The following is a 23,526-nucleotide window of genomic DNA, read 5'->3' as shown; positions in this document are numbered from 1 at the left end:
CAGTCGATATCAAAGGTTTCTATTTGCATTACAGAACAAGTCGCATTTTAATCTCAGATATATAAGGTATTATTATTTGTAGTCAGCTATGTAACTTACTTCAGGAACATAGTTTTTTAGGCGGCTAAACTTAAAACTTCTCTATCGTAAAGTTGCTCATTTCACAACATTATTTTCAAAAAATCATATCTCTGTAACTACGCAACTTAGGAGGTTGATCTTTTGTGTTATCGATAGCCTATTTATTGTAGATTACTGGGGTATGCATAACTCCATACCCGCCATAAGGTACCTTTGACCGTGGGAAGTCACAAATATTGACCATAATTATTATTATATAGTATAATATTAAATAGTTTTAGTAAGTTTCTACACGTTTTTGGTTAATAGCGCGTTTACAATGTTTTTTTATGTTTACCTATAGAGTCTGTGCGGAAAGAGAAGAGTCGTGGCAGAAACGGGAACTAACATTTTAAATTTTATATGGCAATCAAACCTTTGACACCTGTCTTGTAAAAAGTAAACAAACTTCTGTCAATGCATATTTTTATTAACAAAAACCGCAAGTTTTATGTATAAAATATTTTCAAAACACGATAAAACGGTACATAAAACCACAAGGAAAATTATATTTAATATTGGTCGGTTTTGTCAGCGGGAAGAAAACGGCTAAAAGCCGACTATCGACTTACAAAAAGTCGCGGAACGGGTTTCCGCTATTCGCGGGTATTGATGTTGTATTTAATGTTAAATAATTACCTATTTAATAAGCCCCCTAAGTAACTTGTCTCCGGTACATAATCGGTAAGTATATTCATTCAAAATATATTCATTTTCATAAATATGCAGGTCATTCATGATCTTTAAAATAACTGACAAATAGTCTTGATACCTGCCATTTTATGCATATTTATATGTAATTTCTTTTTCAGGATTGTGTAAAAGTACCTACGGTATCTCGAATAAAAGGCCGCTAAGTAGGTGATATGCAAGAATTCGTAATCTACGTGCCGGATTCAAGCACATCCAGTTCAGATGAAGATAGCTCTATGAGTGTCCCTGGTTGTTTTGAAGCTAGCTCAAACATAAGTGACGTTGAATATTTTAATTCAGACTTCGATTACAAAGAATAAAACTTTTTCTAATAAAATATTTCTTTATTTGTAAGTTCGTTTACTAGGTTCTGAATAAAACTTTTTCTAATAAAATATTTCTTTATTTGTAAGTTCGTTTACTAGGTTCTGAATAAAACTTTTTCTAAGAAAATATTTCTTTATTTGTAGGTTTTGTTAGTTACGAAATTATATTTCATATTTAGCAGTGACTTTTCGGCGAAGTAAAATATCGTGAGATGAGAGAACCGGACATATCCCAATAAGGCCTACCTACTTATGCACTATTTTTATTCATATTCATATTTATTATTAATAATGTACACATACATTACAAGTCAAGTTTACAATGGGTGAAATATATCCCAGATAAAATTACAGTTCTATTGCCCAATTTCTACCCGATCTACCCGGTTTTAATAACTGTTGGACTGCACAGATTAGGCAGTACATAAATGAGACTATCTTGTTTGGTACTAAAATTACAGTTGTATTGGGCAGATTCTTAACTAGTTTTAGCAGTTTTGTCAATCGCACTGTCTCATTTTTAAGTATCTGAGACATAAAAACAAGTGTGTTTTAAAATGAAAACTAGTGCCTGCGCTAAATCAGAGGATTGAGTTGACGAGCCGACACCACCACCAGGCTCCGTTTAGTAAGCCGTGGTAAAAAAAACCGGAACAAAAGGGATTCAAGTATCATGACCTTTAGTGTCGTACTATAATCACGTGACCAGTGTTGTCAGCATAGCAAAAACCATAAAATAGCACTGGTGCGCCCTCAAATCCCACGACTCTTCTCTTTCCGCACAGACTCTAAAGGCATCAATTTTGAACCTTAACCTATTTACTGAGCGTGCTGCATATGTTTTATGTTTTCGGAACTCTTTCCGGTCTGGGTCCCCACGACTGTGCCTAATGTAGGGATCACTGTAACATTGATATGTAAACAAATGGATTTTCGGCAAATAAAAAGATTTTGTATTTGTATACTTAACTAATGGTTAATTTGGATCGAATACTCAACTGTGCTTTAAAAGCGAGCAGCGGGATAACCACTCTGCAAAACCTTTTTTCGCTGTAGGCAGAACGCGATCCGGTTTTAATGAATCTGGGGGCGATGGCAGCGTGAGCTCTAGAGCAAAGGTTATGGATTTTAAGTATTACCTACTAGCAACTTTAATGGCCTTTGTTCTATTCTATAATATATACCTAGGTATCTTTTATAGGGTTCTTCATCCCAAAGGTGACGAACGGAATCCTATTCGGAATCCTTACAGTCAGCAGCAGAAGTTGCTAAACAGGCAAAGTGTTCAAATTCACCTTGACGCGTTTTTAGTCTCTTAATAATAAAGTCGTGTCAAGATCATCGCCCGCTTAGCAACTATTGCTGCTGACTGTTAGATGTATAGAGAGCATATTCTGCATTTCAGGGAAGCATAAGTTTTTTGAGATATCGGATCGTAATCGTGGAAATATTAATAGGTACGAGTAGCACGTAACCATCGCACATATCGTGTTCAATAAATGTCAAATGAGCTTAGTAATGCTTGTCACTTTTCTGACAATGAACTCTAACAAACAGTTCGAATTTAAAACATTAGCAAACGTGAGTTCGATTTTTAAATTTGAATTATCTCAAAACTCATCGAGATACCTCTAGTTCAGTGTGCTCAGAGCATAAAAAGGTCAACCACGGCGTTGCATGAACAAGAGATTTCCTTTGGCAGGATTGGTCCTTAGGACCCAAGGATGGATTTAAGAAGTGGAGTCACCCAAATTTTTGATGCAGGTGGGGGTGGGGGGTTTTAAGCATCTGCGACGTCTGAGGTTAATAAATTCTTTAAGTTTAGGTTCTAAGTCAAGTTTAGTATCATTTTCAACTAAATCAAAGATATAGACATAGATTTCATCGAAATCGGTTCAGCGTTTATTGATTTTTCATATAATTCTACACATTACCTTTCATTTTTAAGGTACTTTTTTTTGGAATAAAAACTATACTATGTTCTTCCCCGAGACTCAAACTATCTCTATACCAAATTTTATCTAAATCGGTTCAGCGGTTATTGAATCCCCATACAAATTTCCTCCTCCCTTTTCACACCCTTAAGGGGTGAGTTTTGAGATTAAAAGTATGCTATGTTATTTCCTGGAACTCAAACTATCTCTGTACCAAATTTTAACTAAATTGGTCCTGCAGTTTAAGCGAGAAGAGGAATTAAAAAAAATATTTTTTTTTCATATTTTATGTGTTTTTACTTCGGAATGGTGCCATTATGATATCAAAGATGTATTCGGCACCCCCGATTTATACGAAAACGATACCAAACTTGGCCTAGTAGCTTGAATGATATACTCAAGACCAAATTGAAAGCCCCCCCCCCTAAAAATTTACATCAAAAATCTCGGTGGCTCCACTTCTTGAATCCGTCCTTGGGTCCTAAGGACCAATCATGCCAAAGGAAATCTCTTGTTCATGCAACGCCGTATGTTAGGCCCAGCACCATCCGCTACTCTGATGTAGTGCGCAAATGTTTTGCCATCGGATTGTCTCGTAAAGGGCAGGGTTATGTTTACTTCTGTTAACCTGAGTACCTACTTATTATAATGAGACTGACTGAAATAGTATTAATAACACGTTCGTGCGTTTCCATGAAAATACGATAGGAAACATTTTTATGCACTACATCTGTACCTATCTAACCAATATCAATGTTTTTTATTCCAGTTGCGAGTAAAGTCTGCATTAACCCAGTTGCAGCTCGCTTTTCGCTTCCTATGCCGATGCCGGAAGCAAAACAACTACGACCTAGGTATGTATTTACTAGTTGTCCCCCGCGGATTGGGCTTCTTTAAAATAATACTAAGAGATATTTGGGTATATTTAACATAATATGTTACCCTGTACATACGTGTCATCCTGTACAGTAGGAGGGTTGAAGGACGTTTCAGCTCCATGTGGGTTCAGAGTTCCCGAACTGAGAGTGTTGATTGAAATAATTTTTTGGAAAACGTTTTTAGTATAAGCTTTTATAGCTGACTGTACCAGCGGCGTGCTTACGGTTTCGGAGTAAGGCAAGCCGAAAGATATGTTTTCGTAATAAATGTCCAATCTCACTTTGAACTCAAATGAAGAATGAATGGATTTGCTAGCGTAAGTATCGCGGCGAGCTAGGCATACTAGGTACTACTATAACTACTAGATATAATTTTACAAACATATCAGAGGGCGTACCTTCTTTCTCTGTTACTCTAATTACGCCTTAATTGGAGTAAACCAACAATCCTTGTGTTTTATAAACGGCTGTACAAAATTTTCTCTCAATGCGACTGACTTTTCTGAGAATACACAAGTCTGGTGTTGGTTTTGGCACTGACATGATATCCCGTTTTTCTACAAAGTTTAACGATTTTACCTTGCCTTCGTTGAGTAATACGTGGACGCATCTCTCATACCGTCACAAGGAACAACTTCATCAATTGTTAACACTTATAAACGTCACAACAAACAAACAAATCCACATTCACTAAATAATTCAAATTCACTTAAATAAATTGAGCTTTCGTTACTTCCGACTCTACTAAATAATAATACACTTGAAGTAAACGCGTGCCCGTGCGAACTTATGCAGCAAACTTCACACCAAAAGCCAGGCTTAAATCGCCATATAAAATGGCTATACATGCCAACAAATAGTTACATCGTTTTATGGCGGTTTGTAGGCTAAGAGTGCCTAGAGCGGGACGAAAAAGCAAGTCCGGTTGCAAGCCAACGAGTGCGAGCAGGATAGCTAGAACATTCTACGCCTGATTTCTTTCGCGCGGACGAGGCGCCACAGCGGCAAAAATTTGCAACACGCTGGCGCCGCGGTCCGCGCGCTGTTGCTTGAATTTAATAATACGGGTTCATTTGGCGCGCGGTTTAGAAATAATGTATATTGATCTTATCACTACGTAATTTCGTTAAGGCAAATATTAAGTAGTGTCCGACCGAAACATGTTTTTTTGCCGAAACCGAAACCGAAACCGAATGTTCGGCTTTGGCTCTAGTTTCGGCCGAAACCGAAACCGAAACCGAAACTTGTGTAGACTTGTTAAAATCGTTGAAAAAATGTCATAAAACCCCTTTTATACACATATTATGGGGCTGTCAACACCCAATATCCTTGAAATTGATGTTACTTAAGCAGTTTTTAAAGAAAATTACTAGAGTTAGACCAAGATAATTTTGCAATGATGTTGATAACACACGCAGTGCAATTGTTATTTTAAACGTCAAAACTTCTATGAAATTATGACGTATAAATAACATTTGCACTAGTTGCACTGCGTACGCTATCAAAATCATTGCAGAATTTCTTGGTCTAACTCTATTCATTCACCAGTCAAGTTAACTTAACATGTAGAGACAGGGTCAACCAAAAACGCAAGCGCAATTTTTTTTGTTGACATTTGCGATATTGTACCGGGGTACCAATCTTCACCTGGGCCTAAAAGTCCGAAGTGCCCCAGTGAGGCGAACTTTCATGCGAAGTCAAAGCCGTGCTTCAGGCTTCTGGATAAGCAGTTGAGCACAGACTCCAACCAATGTCCATTGTATTAATAAGTGAGACCGCAGGCCGAGCATGGCGCAGCGAGGCCAAAGGCTAAGCTGAAGTAGAGGACACGTGGAACACAAACCAATAGTAAATTGAGGTAAAATCACTCAATCACTCTGAAACAATTAGGGCCAGTTGCACCAACCACAATTAACAGACTGATCAACGTCAAGCAGCAGAGAACTATGAAACTTTCCATGCAATAAAATTTAGCGAACCCTAAAACGGTGACAGACGGTTTGGTGCACCGACCCCTAGACAGTGTGCGCGTTATAGATATTGACAATTTGACAGCCTCGTAATATTGCGTCGACCGTCCAGTACCCCTCATTAGTGGATTTGTGTTTTATAATATACCAATTAATTTCTATACCTATACATGAATCAGTATAATATGTAGGTATTAATATTGTTATCCTTCTTATTCCCCAACTTTTGGTCATATTCCGAAGTGATTTCGTAAGTTTCGGCCCGGCCGAAAGGTTCGGCCGTTTTTTGGCCGAAACCGAAACTACAGCCGGAACATGATTTTTTGGCCGAAACTGGCCGAAACCGAAACCGAACCTTCGGTCGGACACTAATATTAAGGCAAGCCCGGCTTTTGGGCTTGTATGGAAGTACCGCCACTGGACTGTACCTACTTTTCTTTCTACAGGCAACTACATAATACTCATCGAGACGATTCTAAAAACCTCAAACACAATTAGGTTGTGTTGTTATATCACAGAGTTCCTATAGCCACCCCCTGTCTCCATCATCAGATCAGCTACACTGAGAGAAAAGGATAACAAAAACACACTTAGAATTAAAAAAATAAACTCAATCCGGGGACAAGGAGAGTCAACTAATAGGAACAAATTGACTTTTGCAATTTCTATTAGTTCTTGCAATTTCTATTATCTGTTTGTTGAAATTAGATTTAGGATTACTGAGCGGCTTGTAGAAATAAATAAACTTTACAGAAATAGTGAAATGTCTATAATTATTACTAAACTTCATTTTTTCCCCCAGTACAGAACTGTTTTTAATTCCTGGTTTAGTTTACTAATGATTTTTCTCTCAGTGTAGATGGTACCATAATATTGCATTGTTTGCAAATTTTCAGCTTAATCGAAAACCAGAAAGTAGGTCAAAAACTTGCAAGTTTTTACCCGTACAAACATAGTTACATATTAGCATATAACATACATACATAGGTGGGTACATTTTTGCAAGTTAAATATAAGCTTGTAAATAAAAAATAGTAAAAGTATACCGTATATATATGAACATATATATTTATAACGCGGACGCCACACTGCACCAGCCACTCTCATTATGTTGATTTTTTATTCGTACTTACATTAAAAGAAGTAATTCAGTGTACCTACACGATAGTACCTACATGTTATTTGAAAATGATTTGTTTTATTGTAACACAGATGATTACAAATACTACATAAGTAAATAAACTATTCTATAAAATTGTCGAAAAAGATTAACGCTGAAATATGGTTTTCACTTTACATTTTCCTCTGCACAAACAATAACATAACAAAAAGAGATTGTCTCACAAGGGATCAGAATGTTCAATCGTAGTGTTGGTGCACAATTTGTACATAAGAAGCCAAGGATTTTAATAAAACTCTAATTGTATTTAATACCCCACCTAAGTTTTTAAATTGTAAATAATCAAGATAAATAAAATATTGCGATCGTATGAAATAAAGTATGTTTCCCTCCACCTATGAGGAAAATAAAAGATTACCAGCTGTAACGATTGATTTCAACCGGAACTATTACTATCACTACACTACCACCACTCTACTAGGTACTAGATATACCTACCTACAACGACCACGACCACAAAAATTGCTTCTATTTTCCTTAATGTTAGTAATATTTTGAAAAATGTTATACGCCTTAAAGGCTGCGCCAATGCATTAATTACGCATGTTTCCACTTAATTGCTCTTAATAAGACCCCGACCGCTTTCACTACAAAATTGTGAACAAATTGCACCATTTTCAACAGTAGCCCTCTCGGCAACGCAGAAAATGTACAATGTCGGAGCGTAAATAAGTTAACTAAGTCGGTTAAGTCAATTTGTACTCGGAAAATGGTCTAGGCCAAACCCCGGTCTTTCCGGCTCATATTAAAACCGTTATCGCGCGATCTTAACTACTCTGTACCTACTGGAAACTATAAGCACCTATAGCCCTCAACGAAAATGATATAGGTACTTAATCTAAATTTACACATAAAAAGCGACCTTATCATGAACTTTTTAACGTCCCATTCACTATGCGCCTGGCCCCGTATAGAAGTGCTCTATTATTTTCCGACATTAATTTGATAAAAAGCTTGTACTATTTTAGACTTTATGGGTAAAAGATAGGGAAGATATTGCAGTGGTCGAAAAGTTGTTATTTGACTAAATTTTAAAAGCGCCGTTTTTTGAGACTGGTTTTTAATTGTAGGTACTTACCTATGGTTTTTCGACTGAATAATGTATAACGGAATCCACGTATTTGAAAATCTCACATTTGTGTGCACTACACGGTACTTACTGCTGTTATTTACTTTCACATTATCAAAATACTAGCTATGTCTGGTTAAAATATGCATTATTAACTTAATAAGCACTTTACTATTCCTCGTTCGAGCGAGTTCTTCTGAAAGCGGATTCACAAGAATATTACAGTAGGTAAGGCATAAGAGTTTCTTAAACTAAATTTAGCATGTAAGTTTAATAAAGGATGACTCACGCTAGACCGGGCCGTTCCCGGGTCGAGGCGTCTAACAGGTCATTTTCTATGACGGCTGATCGGTGATCACGTGGTGCTTTCCAAAGAAAACGAAGTGCTGGAAGCTCCGGCCCGGTCCCGGCTCGTTATAGCGTGAGTCATCCTTAAACTACTAATTTCTCGTTCTCAATAGAATGATTTGAATGAAAGATTATTATTTATTATGATTTTAAATGCTATTAAATGTTTCATTAAGGGCTGGCCAGACGGTTGCCAACAGTGACATTGCTGCTTCCGACCATAAAGCCATACTATTTTTTATTATTTGCTTGTTGAAAGTCTAGAAACTTTGCTGGCGACAGCGAGGCCACCCCTTTAAGAAAGCGAGTAGCAAGCTCATAAGATTCATATATTTTTTGTAATGAATTCCACCCAATTCAAATTACTATAAGTACTATCAATCAAATATGTATATTGTCTTAGTTCAAATTCCTGTCACGTGAGAGACTATACCCCACCAGTTACTTACTTACTCCCATCGTCCTCCCAGATTTTTAGGGTTCCGTACCCAAAGGGTAAAACGGGACCCTATTACTAAGACTTCGCTGTCCGTCCGTCCGTCCGTCCGTCCGTCCGTCCGTCTGTCACCAGGCTGTATCTCACGAACCGCGATAGCTAGACAGTTGAAATTTTCACAGATGATGTATTTCTGTTGCCGCTATAACAACAAATACTAAAAACAGAATAAAATAAAGATTTAAATGGGGCTCCCATACAACAAACGTGATTTTTGACCAAAGTTAAGCAACGTCGGGAGTGGTCAGTACTTGGATGGGTGACCGTTTTTTTTTTTGCTTTTTTTTGTTTTTTTTTTTGCATTATGGTACGGAACCCTTCGTGCGCGAGTCCGACTCGCACTTGCCCGGTTTTTTTAAGAGACCTTTGTATCCGCTTCCAGGCAGTCCAAGATCTTCCTCTTACTTTTCATCTATTTGGATGTTATAGAACTATTTCGGGGTTTGTGTATATCGGTGAGACCTGATCGTTTACACTGAAAGAGAGAAAAGGGAAGATCTTGAACTGCCTGGTAACTGAAATTAAGGTTTCGTGAAGAATTTTCGGAGGTAACGGCAACGGAGAAAATGGATTAAAATTATAATCCTGAGCGTAACGATCTAATAGGTAGTTAGATGTCGGTATTTCTTGAAAACTTATTGAAAGGAAAATATAATGAGGAAACCAGCCTTTTCTCAATGAAGAGTAAAAATCAGTGAATACACCAATCATTAGAATAAAGTTGTCAAAAGTTGATTCCGAGCTCCTTTAGGATACGATCGCAAATTTGTAGAGGTTGGTAGGATGATATTTAATAGAGTTAAAATCTATACAGTAAATTTTTGCGTCGAAGACATGAATAATAGGTATGTGTAGACAGTAGCATTCTCTTAGCCTACATATTACCCTTGCATCTTAATGGCTTGCACGTACGTAAGAGCTAACCTGCATAAATACTTGACGTACGGTTTCAGAAGCGAAAGGTATCGCGCGAAAAATCTCCTCGCGCTCCCGCGAAGGCGGCTGGCCAAGGCTCGTGCATCTCTCGGCGTCTTTGGGCCCAAATTGTATAACCGTGTTCCAACCGATATTAAAAACTCCACTAGTGAGGCAATTTTCACTAAAAAATTAAAGAGCTTGCTCAGTGAACTTGCATGTTATAAAGTCGATGAATTTATACTACGAGTATGAGAATGTTCCGAACGTTAGTTAATTAATATGATACCTATGTACCTAATCCAATATGTAAATTATACCTGCCTAAATGTATGACGTGAAATAACATTGTATCTGTTTTACCAATAAATAATCTGAATCTGAATCTGAATCATACAAATTTCTATGCAGCCTTCCTTCCTTTCCTTTTCTCTGCAGCTCACTGTAAATCGTAGTGTCGACGATTCTCTAGTACACCGCAGGACTGATAATCACCGTTTATACAACGCCTTGTACTTCATACTTTTTGCAGATGGTAATTAAGGTATGTATTTGTATATAGGCTCATTTGCAAAACGATATTATATGACGCGGTCATAAGGTTCTACAAATATTATGTTTTAAGTACACTTCGTATTCTGAGATGTTATTGTAATACCAAAATAAAAGCTTTGGCAAATTACACTCTAATATCTAAGAAGTTTAACTCTAATTATCCTAATTACAAGACTCGAAAGTCAACAAGTTTCTAAAGAGCGAACTTGTTGGGATATACCTAAACAAAGTTCGCAAACGTTCTCGCCTGTTGGTAGTTATATCGCACGAGGACTCATCTCGTGCGTGACAAACAATCTCGTCCTAGGGACGTATTCGGAAACGGAAACTCAGTAGCTATAAAAAATAAAGACATTTTTGGTGTTTAAATAGGACAGTGTCATATTTTACGGTTCCGTACCCGAAAGGCGACCGTTCAATACATAGAATATATTATATTCAAAAATATAGGCCTCTTCTGTCCGTTGTTCCCTTTGCAGCGCGCTCCATCTCAATAAGTGTAAAGGTATTTCAGCGTATTTTTAGTAAATAAGTAATATATTATTGAATTGAAGATTATATGCTAATATTATTTATTATTATTTATTATTTTAGTTATTTATTATACTAGAAGTTATAACTTTATTGTTACATACAATGCTCCACAAAACTACATTTAGTTTGACTGTGGAGTCGCAGTATACTATAATACTATAGTTATTTTAAAGAGAATATTTAATAGCATCTGGAGACTTAATGCAAATACGAAATTGTGTCATAGAATTTGAATTATTTTTTCGTTCACTAAACTTTTCTGTACAGTTGGTTGAGTGAGCACATGTATCCAATACTTTTTTAATATCATTCTGATTCGTCAAATGAACATTTTAAGAATAAAGCTTCTAATATCCGACCGACAACCACTTATTACACTAAGTGGTTTTTGATATATTGAGGGCTGTGACTAAAACGCTTCTAATAAAAATGTGATTGTGTACCTGAAAGTTTTAAAGGATAACATTTTTAACCTAATCTTACGTACATTGTACTTGTAAAGTAGTGAGAAAAATCCCGATTTTTAAATGTTGGTATCTTAATAACTAGAACCGCTGGAAGCGCTGGTGGCCTAGCAGCGGTAAGAGCGTGCGACTTGCAATCCGGAGGTCGCGGGTTCAAACCCCGGCTCGTACCAATGAGTTTTTCGGAACTTACGAGTACCTATTGTACGAAATATCATTTGATATTTACTAGTCGCTTTTCGGTGAAGGAAAACATCGTGAGGAAACCGGACTAATCTCAATAAGGCCTAGTTTCCCCTCTGGGTTGGAAGGTCAGATGGCAGTGGCTTTCGTAAAAACTAGTGCCTACGTCAAATCATGGGATTAGTTGTCAAGCGGATCCGAGGCTCCTATGTGAGCCGTGGCAAAATGCCGGGATAACGCGATGAAGAAGAAGATCTTAATAACTAGAACCCTAAATTTCATGAATATAACTCAACCGAAGTTCTAGTTAGTTAGCCTTAAGGGTCTCAATACATGAATCAAATTTCGTAAGTTTATGTTTACTGACTTGAGTTAAGTAGGGGTAAAAAGTTCAAGAACCCTTTTTCAGGCATAGTACGATTTATCGACCACATAAGCGCCAATAGAATTTCAACTTTAGCATTCCGATATAAGATTTAAAGTAGATTACACTTTCGGGAAATGCGACTTGTCTTCAAATGTAACTATTATCAAAGCTGGATTAAGGCCAAGGCCGAGCCACACCGGCTTGCGTGTGCGTGACGTGCGCGTGTGCGTGCGCTAAAATGTTGGAGCCGCACACGCACACGTCACGCAAGCGTTGTGCCATCTCCCATAAGGATCTGTATACTACAACGCCGCACGCGCACGTGCACGTCACGCACACGCAGCCGGTGTGCACAGGCTATTAATTTGAACATGTTTGGTTTTTTTTGGGAAAACCTTGTCAATCAGGTGTTGTCAAAAGGGTTAATATATATAACGTAAGGCAGCTGCATCGTCTCTTTTTTGAACTTGGCTTGATACGCTGACGCAAAATATCTTAAAAGTAAGAGCATATCGAAATACGCAGTTTTTTAAGGAGTGCGAAAAGACCTGGGAGTTTGAACTAGTTAATAGGGTGTTCCGGTCCCATATATTTCTACAATATCTTTATCTACGCTTTGCAATATCAATCTACACTAAGAACACTACAAGTTTAAGGGCCACCGGAGTCTTCAAGTTTTATCGAGAGAGCAGTAGAATAGACAACCGGTCTGGCCTAGTGGGTAGTGACCCTGCCTATGAAGCCTATGGTCCCGGGGTTCGAATCCTGGTAAGGACATTTATTTGTATGATGATATAGATATTTGTTCCTGAGTCATGGTTGTTTTCTATGTATTTAAGTATTTATATATAAGTTATATATATATCGTTGTTTGAGTACCTACAACACAAGTCTGCTTGAGCTTACCGTGGGGCTTAGTCATATTTAGTTTGTGTAAAAAATGTCCTATAATATTTATTTATTTATTATTTATTTATGAGGTAAGCAAACGAAAGTATCTAGTTAAGATCGCGAAGCGCAAGTTAAAAGATGTTTTTAATAATGCTAAAATGCAAAAAAACAGTGTCAAACTTTATTTCATATCAAAAGCGACGCTCGGCCAAAGTACCGACCCTTTATTAAAATCTCTCCCAACATTCAACCATAACAATATTTTCGGGCCAGTAAGCTGGAAAGAAAAACTGCTTTTAAACAGATTTGGCATTTTTTATTATAATATTAAGACGTAACCAACGGTCTCAAAACGCAAGGGCTTGACTTAGTTACATTTCGTTATTACTACTTTCAGAATATCGTTTTGTTTGTTGTCCCATTTTTTACCGAACTCTTTATAACCTGGTTCAAGTAAACGATTTAGATTTTCTAGTAATACCGGGAAGGAAGACGTCATTCGTACTATTTCCGGGTTGGTCTCGGACTGTCTAGAATACAAAATGACTAGTGTAATATTTTGCCTATATCCCTTTTAGTCTACATCGCAAACGGTCTAGAACACAAAATTACTACAATTATTTAGACCTTTATTTACCTACATTTCGTCGGTTTATCTTTACGTTAGCGATGTCGACGGAGCCCCGCTGCCGCGAGCTCCTATTTCTGTGCGGTTTGGCCTTCGGCCATTAAAAGATAACTAACGAACCTAACCTACCTATATGTGGTCATTTTGTGTTCTAGACCGTTTGCGATGTAGACTAAAAGAGATATAGGCAACATATTACACTAGTCATTTTGTGTTCTAGACAGTCCGAGATCAAAGCCTATTTCCCCTCTGTCGAAGCATAGGTATAACAACTGTAGGTTTGACACTGACAGATCAGTATGGTATCGCTGTGACATCTTGTAAGCATTTTTCGAATTGGGCAGTCCGTCTGTATGTCCATCTGTCTACTCGTCCGCGGCTTATTTCAGTGATCGTTAGTAGGTACCTACTAGTTTTATAGTGCCTCCGATTTGCGGTTTTGAATATAATATTGACCCGACCCCTCTTTAAAAACGAAAGACAATAGAAACCGCATTTTACATATAAACCGCCACTGGTATCACTGTGGGCGCAAATATTTGAAGTGAGATATTTAATGAATGAATGAATGAATGAAATCTTTATTTCAGGCAACTAGTGGCCCATACATAAATACCTTAAAACTAGCATACATATTATAAAAATATATTCTAAAACTAAACACTACAAATCACATTATGGCTGCGATGCATTACGCAACCCCGCAGTGTCAGGAAGCCAGCCGCGGAACCGCCGAAACTTGACACCCTTCGGCCAAAACTCCTCCTTGGTGAAGGTCGCTAGATGATCAGTCGGAACGCTCACCACAAACGAATTAAAATTCGCATTGTGTCGAGATTCCAACTTCGCAACCCTCAGGATGAATCCGGTCTTCGTTTTCACATACTTTACGATGTCGTCGACCTTCGTAAGGTAATGTAGACGGGACACATACAGCAGCGTCGACGGTGTTGCAGGACGCAGCAAATGGTTGGGTCCAGTCGGTGCGGTACCACACTGATTCTGACGAGCCGGTTTTCTTCTCTTCTCCACCTTCTTGAAACCGTCCGCGTCGCATCGCGACTCTCTTAGAGTCGGCTGTGATTGGTCCTTGTGAACAGGTTCACGAAGGCTCTGCACCCCTTTCTTCGGCCGCTGCTTAGGCTTGGACACAGCAGGCGGCTTAGCAGCAGTAGCAGCGTAAGAACGTTTCGGGGTTAACGTACTCTCGCGTGACGTGCGCGTCTCCGGTGACGTAGACGGGCGGGCGGCGGGGCGCGGGTCGGCGGTCGCCTGCTCAGCAATCGCCGACGCATCCAAATTCGCGGGTTCAATACCGCCGCTGGACACATTCCGCGCAACGTGACACACGGCTATGTTAGAGGTATCTGACCTACATTCCGAACGTGCGCTACGTAATAACGCCAATTCTGAACGTAGCTCACTGATGGCATTATTAGATACCTCTAACTTAGCCTGCACTTCTGCCAGACTCGTCTTCAGGAATGTTATGTCCTTCAGCAGCCTGGTGACATCGACGTGATCAAAGGTAACCGGCGGTAACCGGTCTAGCCGCTTCGCAACGAAGGCTGGCACGACGTCTGGATCGATCTCCTTGAACAGTTGTATTATGTCCTGGAGACTCTTCACGCCCCCATCCCTCCGACGGGGTGGCATCTGGTCAGTTTTGCCGAGCGTCTGGAAGAGCAGCGCCTTGCCACTGCAAATGTCGTCTTCACTGAAACTTGATTTGCAGATCTGCCTGATGCTGACTTCATCCATGGTGTCTATGGCATTCTGTACAAACGCCAGTAATTCATTCGCTATGAGTTGTTGCGAACCCATCGCGAAAAATACGGGGCAGCGACCTAAGTCACGCCGATCGCGAATAAATATGTTATTCGATATTATGCAGTGAAACGCGTCCGATTCCAAGCGCGCATCACACTGCACTGTACTGCACTTAATACTGCCACACCAAGGATTAATATCGTAACAGCCATTGAAATTTTATCCAATCTTTATAATATTTTCAAATTAAATGTACCCAACATTCAAAGGCCCTCCTTTATTTATTGATAGTTACATAAAAAAATTACATAATAACAAAATATTTTTTTGTTTACAGAGACCGATTTGGGTGGATCACGAGCTGGATTAAGTTGTGTAAGTATCGGCAAACTGCTTTGTAGATACCATTTCCTTAACGACTGTGCCATTCGGCACAATATTATCGGCGCGTGACGTTAAAGGTACCTAACAATCGCATTCAAACTGCACCAGCGTTATTGCTGTACCTTTAACTCAAAACTGTCCCTGCAGCGATTAATTTACGTTATTAAGAGCCAACAGGAGTGGTCATTTCTCCATACAAACGTACTCGACTGTTTCCTCCGTGAGTTTTGATGCTAAAGCAATGATTTTTTTCAACACAGATGAATATTGTCAATATCTGTGTCGGTAAGTTTTGCTTTTTTTGATATTTTTGTTTTATAAGGCGCTAGAGCCCTTCAAAAATGGCCAAAATGGCCTCATTGACTATGCCACAATGAGAGGCGTAGTATTTAAAACTGATATCAATAAGCCAAAAAAGCAAAACAGTGCAACACAGATAATTTCATAACCATTTAGATTTCCAAATTTGGTTACGATTGGTTAAGTTTTGGAGGAGGAAACAGTCGAGTACGAAACCTCGATTTTGAGATTTTTACGCAGGATTTTCCGCCTTGTCCTTATCGCACTAGTTTTAGGAGCCGCTTCCGTTAGCGAGACGAGTATATTTACCTAAAATGTTTAAAACTCAGCTCCTGTTTCGTCTTAAAAAAAGAACATAAAAACAAAAGATTGCGCTGACTGATTGTTAAAATCATGAACCAAATCTAGTATACAACATTAGATGCTGGCTCTCCAAAAGCCGTGTATGTGACATGTAGTAATGAAATTTCACGTAAGGACCCGACTCTCGAAGATTCAAGCAGCGCTCGGGGCCCTCAACACTACACGTCGTTTTGACTCCTAAAATTTAATCTGCAAAGGGACGAGAGGGTAAAACCGATAATGTTCTGATTCTGAGTGATCTTATTCTGGGATGAATGAGATTAGGAATAATGATTGTTATTTAAGGCTTTACTTTGTTTGAAGTTGTCTGGTATTTATCATTTTACCAATTTATTGAATTGGGTATAACTTGTTGAAGGGACTTGAAGGGACGACGTACATTTTAATAAGTAATAACTTAAATTAAGCGAGTCATAAGTTTTAGTGTTTTGAAAAAAATTACACGGATTTTTATTATATTAATTATATATTAATATTTAAAAATAAATAATAATATTCATGGACAAGGCGGTATGGAAGGATAAGCAGCTACACGGGCGGTTCTACAAGGCCCTCATGGGACCCGATGTAGACCTACCCGCGTCGGTGAACTGGCTACGATTCGGGGACCTCTTCGGAGAAACCGAGGGTTTTGCCTGTGCAATTGCGGACGAAGTTATCATGACGAATAACTACCGGAGATATATCCTGAAGGACGGTACGGTCGACATTTGTCGGGCATGCCGCCGTCCCGGAGAGTCACTCAGGCATATTATCTCCGGTTGTTCTCATCTTGCTAACGGCGAGTACTTGCACAGACATAATCTCGTAGCCAGAATTATTCACCAGCAACTTGCCCTCCTATACGGCCTTGTGGACCGTGAAGTGCCGTACTACAAGTACTCACCTGCGCCAGTTCTCGAAAATGGTCGTGCCACGCTCTATTGGGATCGATCTATCATCACTGACAGGACTATTGTAGCCAATAAGCCTGACATCGTGCTGATAGATCGATCGCAGCGCCGGGCCGTGCTCGTCGACGTCACCATCCCCCATGATGAGAATCTCGTGAAGGCCGAGAAGGACAAGTCCAGCAAGTACCTAGACTTAGCTCACGAGATAACCGTCATGTGGGATGTTGACTCGACGATCATTGTTCCTATAGTCGTGTCAGCGAACGGTCTCATAGCGAAGAGTCTCGACCAACACCTAGAGAGACTCTCGCTAGGTGGTTGGATCAAGGGTCAGATGCAGAAGGCGGTAATTTTGGACACGACGCGTATAGTACGTCGATTCCTCACTCTGCGGCCCTGACCACCGGCAGCTTGGGCCCTGCCCCGCTGCCGGCGGCACCCTAGGTTAGGTTTTTTATAATGTGTTTATAATTTTTTTTTTATTGTTTGTAAGTGTTTTTATATTTTACTTTTATATCCATATTATAATTAACCTAACTTAAGAAGAAAAATAAATAAAGAAGAGAATATTAATATATAATATAAAATATATTATATATTATTTATATAAAATATTGATATTATTTATCAGAAAAAAACTAGAGTTAGACCAAGAAAAGTCTGCAGCGATTTTGATAGCTCACGCTGTTAGTTTGACTTCTACGAAACTATGACGTATAAATAACAATTGCACTGCGGTCAAAATCAAAATTGCATTTGTAACATGACCGTAAAACTAAAAATGGACACCTAATAACTATTTTGTAATAAGAGAACTTCAAAAAGGATCCAAAGGTAATATAAAATGGAATTGTGCATTGCCAACATACTTTAAAGTCGGTGCCAAGTCAACTTCGAGTAACCAAAGGTCCTACCGATCGAACATTGCGGACAACTCTGCGATCAATCTGCATTTATCTGGGCTCAGGTTCCGTAGCTAACCAACGCAGATAGTTGGAGTGTCATAGATGCAAATTTCTGAGAACCAGCCCCTTTAATAAATGACAGTGTAACGTCTCACTTCGAATTAGCAGTCCTTTGACAAAGCAGTTACTGCGACAGTAAGTGGCAAGAAATCTGAAGCTTAACTTAATACAGTCGGTGTTAACTAACAATTATACTAATAATAAGACTATTTTATATTTAAAACCAAAATATGTGACGTTCCATAGAAAAAGGTACCTTATGGCGGCTGGCGCTTACGTCGCATAGCGCCGCAATAATATCGGAGCAACATTAATAATAGCGTAAGCGCCAGCCGCCATAAGGTACCTTTACCCGTGAGACGTCACATATTACATTGCTTATCCGCGAAAAGTAACGCCTGATTCTAGAGCAAGACCAAGAAAAGTCTGCAGCGATTTTGATACCATATACGCAGTGCAAGTGTCATTTACCTACTCGTCATAATTTCATAGAAGTTTGACGTTCGAAATAACACTTGCACTGCGTGTGTTATCTTAGTCGCTGCAGACTTTTCTTGGTCTAACTATATGACTGTTTTATTAGGCAGGCGTAGGAAGATGGGTTGAAAACCGCCTTTTATGAAGCCGGTTAAATAATTGCCGCCATCTTAATTTTTTATATTTGTGGTTTGATTTAAATGTTGAATATTGATAAATGAGGATTAGAAATGCTCTCGTATAAGAATATGAAGTCAAAATTGTAATTTGGTCTGATCACGATGATATCTGAGGAATCAAAAGGCTCCTTAATAGGCATCCGAACACAAAATTGAAAACATGGCCGCCGTCGTGATTTTTTCATTTTTGCTCTAAAGCCAAGCGCGCACCACGATTTTTTGTCGCGCGTTAATTTAGTCGCAGAAATGTAACGTATGGGCTTATATGGCGGTGCGCGCATATGCGACAAAAAAATCGCAGCGATTTTAAAATTGTGATTTGTTACATTTTTCCGCGACAGCGCGCGACGCGATTGTCGCAAAGTGAATTGCAGCATACGAAGCTGTATGGCCCCGCGCGCACTGCGATAATAAAATCGCAGCCGGGACCTCAGTCGGCATTTCGCTCTCCAAGCGTCAACATATCGGAACCTGCTTCTCCAATGGAGTTACAAGATGAGACGCTAGATGTTGACCGTTTAATTATAGAAATAGAAGGAGATCACCTTTGTGGTATAAATACTCAGTCATACAGCGATTGCATATTGTTTCACGACAAGCGACTGGTACGACATCCATGTCGAGAATGAACAAATCGTCGACTTTTCCATCGCAGTGCGCGCACTGAATTTTCTGCGATAAATTACAGCGCGATTCTAAAATCGTGTCGCAAAAATTAAAATCGTGGTGCGCGCTTGGCGTAATTGTAATGAAAATTGATATCTGAGACTACAGGCCCTATATCCTTTGTGGTGGTGAAAAACAGCTTCTTAAGCCCCCTCCAGACTATCTGCGTGAATCGCGGGCGAAGCCGCGAATGCGAGTGTGGAGTCGATTTCGCTGTCTGCGAAAATCGACGCCACACTTGCGTTCGCGGCTTCGCGCCGCGATTCGCGCACGAGTGTGGAGGGGGCTTTAGGGCAAACGATTTCGGCTGGGCGTTGATGTAAATTAGTCATTCAATCAGGACTTTTAAGTTGTATAGATTACCAATTCTTAATAAACCTCAGTTACTTTTCTGATAAGATTTCATCGATTTGTTTATATATGTTTATCTGTATAAAATGTTTGATGGTTCATATATGTTCTCTATGCAAGTCAAGAGCAAGATTCGTTTTTACTTAGTAATTAAATATGGTAGCTAGTGTAAAATGTGGCTAGTGCTCCTCTACTTAGCATTCTCTGCGCTCTTAAGAAATTTAAAATTGCTAAATAGTACGTACTTTCTCAAGACGAATTAACTTAAATCTAAATTGCAGATCCCGAAGAAAATAATCAAGATATATATTTTCAGTTGCGAAGAAAAACGGTTTCAACGTTTGTTATCAATTCCTATTATGCCAAATTAATTATTCTTTTCATTTATTTTTTGGCACGAAACGAGAGCGAAACATTATTCTCGATATTGAAAAAATCAAAATTGTGAGCGATATTTAAATAGTAAGCGTGTCTTCTGGTGATTCCATATTGATTTCCAATAAAAAAAAAACTCCACGTGCAGTAAGTGGTTTGAAAATGTGATAAACTTTTTCACACACTTTTCGTCGGGTAGTTGGACAAATCTCTTTTTTGACATTTTGCTGGGACATCTGGTCCCGTAGACAACATGCCAATCGCTAACGCTCCGTAACGTAACTGTTACTGTCACACTAATGTGGAAGAGTGACAGAGAGACACAAAGCGATTCGATGGCGAAGCGCAAGCGATTGTCACCTTGGCTAGGCCTGCAGTTAGCCGCGACCACGACCAGTGAAACTGTGTCGTAACGTCGGTAATTAAAAGTACTTATAAAAATAAATTCGCGATAGACTTGTCTATAAATGTGAGTTAACAGTGTGTCACCACTCACGTCACCAGTATAGGTACTAAATAAGGTAATTTTCTATGTGTATTGAATAATGCGCCGCGTGCAAGAACATTCTTTTACATTTTTAATATAATGTATAAATTAAGGAAAAAAGCAGCGGCATATTTATATTATAACGGGTGTGTCAATAAAAGTGCACAAATATTGTTTAAACATAAAACACGGAATATTTTACTAAGTTGTGATACGCAAAAAAATTGCATTAAATGAGATATTTTAAGTATCTTTTAAAAGGAAAATACATTAATTATAAACACATTTACTCTAAATGAGTCGGGGAATTCCTAGTATCAGAAATGAGACAAACATATTCCTTTAGGGGAAGGCACGGGATGCGCGTGTAGGAACGACCTTATAAGCGCCAAGGAAATTCGTGAATTCAAAGTACTTTTTTTTTCCTATTTTACAAATGTTTTTCTTCTGCCAAACTGCAGGGCAGTTTGTCGGCAGAGGGAACTCTTTGATAAGTCACTTTATCATCCGAAAAAAGTGCTCAATATATTTTACCATTATTTTATATAAAAGGGCTATCTTACTTATCATTAGATATAAAAAACAAATCATTAGGTTTATTAAACGAAATAAATAGCATGTAGCAATTTTGGTTTTATTTCACCTGGTTGGGTTGGCCTGAAGGTTAGCGTAGTAGTAAATAACGATGAAGCCGTAAAGAAGGACTTATTTACTACAGAATTTCGTTGTTTCTGAACTCGATAAATAAGAAGTCCTGCAAAGTACTTCTTAAACCTAAGAAGTAAAAACACACCCTTTTTTCCTCAGTTTTTATAGTTTATAAAGCTATCATTTGGGTGTTAGGTTAGGTTTTAATAAGCTCGATGGAGTTGTACGGAGCAACTACCTATTCCGCGTCTGATTCACAATAAACTTAATCTTGACTGTATACTACACACTAGTATATTTTGACCTCAACAACCCTAGCTACTGTACGCTATCAGGGAAAACAATTATGCTGGTACACCAGTAGCGTAGCGAATAAAATTTACGTTATAGGGTAAGACCACCAGTGAATGAACACTTAAGCAATTATCCAAGTTTGAAAAATCATTGCTCAGCATTCATTAATAATTGGAATAATTAACTGCAATTTAATCAATCGTCATTTAATAAATAAGAAAGTAATTTCTGCGATTTTTAATTACTTTCTTAGTTTTTGAGTTATACCAGAATTTACCAAAAACTACCCAAAAACCTAATGAATGAACATAAAAACTAGTGAATGAACACCGAAAAACCCAGTGAATGAACATTATCTAACTCTTTTTAATTAGCATAATAAAATAATTTTTATCACAAACACCGTTTCCGGCTTTTTATCCCTCCATATTAACTTCGAATCGATTAGAATGTAATAAAATGATGGTTATTCACCAATAACACAGAAACCCGTTACATATTAAAAGGAAAAAATAAAATCAACCATTAAAACAAGAACCGACGTGCATATTTTGATGAAAAGGGGTCATGCTCACCAAATAATGCTTAAAATAATAAACTTGTCACTGCATTATTCGTGGTTACCCTGTTCATACATAGAATTAGTAGAAATCCAATAAATGAACAAGCCAAATTTTGTATTGTTCATACATAGGCATGACTAATCTAGTAAATGGACTATAGAAATTTGGTTTGTTCCAATACTGGCTAAATGACTCAGAATCATTTTCTATGCAGAATCACAAAAAACAAGCTCAATACGATTGCGTTTACATATACATTTGGGAAAAAAATGAAATCTACGCGACACCAGTAAATGAACACACTGTTCATTTACTGGTTTCAGAACATTTGATGAGCCAGTAATGGAACTATAAAAAATAAAGACTTAATCGCATAATACGCCGACAAAGTGTACATAAATAGAAGGTTCAACTCTTAATCTAACCAAATAACTAAACTTTGTACTGGTAAAAATTTAATAAGCACTTCATATGTTGCTCCAAACGTACACTGTTCTTCATCATCATCATCATCTCAGCCATAAGACGTCCACTGCTGAACATAGGCCTCCCCCTTATCCCCTTATTCCCTTATACACTGTTCTTATCTGGGATCTAATATTTTCATACAAAACTTCAAATCCAGAAACACGTAAACTTCAAACGCCAGTCAAATCCTAACTTGTCGAAAATAAATTTATTACGGGTTGTCATTGCATAGGAAATAGAGTTGTTAATAAGAAAAAAAATTAAACAAGTGGAAGAAATTGCTATATTTCTTATTTTAGACGAAAAACGTGATTTTGTTCATTCACTGGGGGGTGTTCATTCACTGGAGGGTATACCCTACTCTTTAATAACATCCCAGGTACTTTGCAGACATGAACATTGTTTGCACCTTTCCTCTGCGGATTTTTATTTAGGACTGAGGTGTAATATTGGATTCCAAGATTTAACGCCACAGGGAGCCACGCTTCCCTCATCAATTTCCCTTACTTTTTTATTATTCCCATGTCGAGCTGCAATATTTGAAGCCATCGTCGCGGCCGCCTACTTTTTATATTAATAAAAGTTACCCTAATCCGCGTAGGCTGGATAGGCAGTTTCCTTTACTGATACGACTTCATAATGAGATCATTTAGAGTTAAAGCTGCTTGATATCTTTCTGATTATCATGTCATGACATCCTCCTCCTACCTACACTTATATTTTTTAAGTTAAACTATATATGTATACCGCATACATAATATGTATGTGTGGTGTGTTCTAATGTCCTTAAGG

General features: G+C 38.3%; 2 protein-coding genes across 3 annotated transcripts in view; one reads left to right on the top strand and one right to left on the bottom strand.

Annotated features, from left to right (window-relative positions):
• The window catches only part of LOC134666929 (uncharacterized), a 32,239-nt gene extending 16,864 nt beyond the window's left edge, over positions 1-15,375 (bottom strand). Inside the window, exons 1-2 of the mRNA XM_063524235.1 lie at positions 14,438-15,375; positions 13,353-13,453 (exon numbers count right to left, since the gene is read on the bottom strand). Coding sequence (XP_063380305.1) covers positions 13,353-13,453; positions 14,438-15,375 — 1,039 coding nt within the window. The remainder of the gene's footprint in view (positions 1-13,352; positions 13,454-14,437) is intronic.
• Positions 1-23,526, top strand: part of LOC134666638 (nephrin-like) — a 198,402-nt gene that overhangs the window by 11,543 nt on the left and 163,333 nt on the right. Inside the window, exons 2-3 of one of the 2 annotated variants that reach the window (XM_063523851.1) lie at positions 3,843-3,927; positions 15,659-15,696. The gene's annotated coding sequence lies outside the window, so the exon portion shown is untranslated. The remainder of the gene's footprint in view (positions 1-3,842; positions 3,928-15,658; positions 15,697-23,526) is intronic. The other variant, XM_063523853.1, reaches the window with a different exon arrangement.

Source organism: Cydia fagiglandana, chromosome 8 (genome assembly GCF_963556715.1).
Source record: "Cydia fagiglandana chromosome 8, ilCydFagi1.1, whole genome shotgun sequence".
Taxonomy (NCBI): domain Eukaryota; kingdom Metazoa; phylum Arthropoda; class Insecta; order Lepidoptera; family Tortricidae; genus Cydia; species Cydia fagiglandana.
Note: the sequence above shows the minus strand (reverse complement) of the source record. Positions and strands in the feature narration are given on the sequence as shown.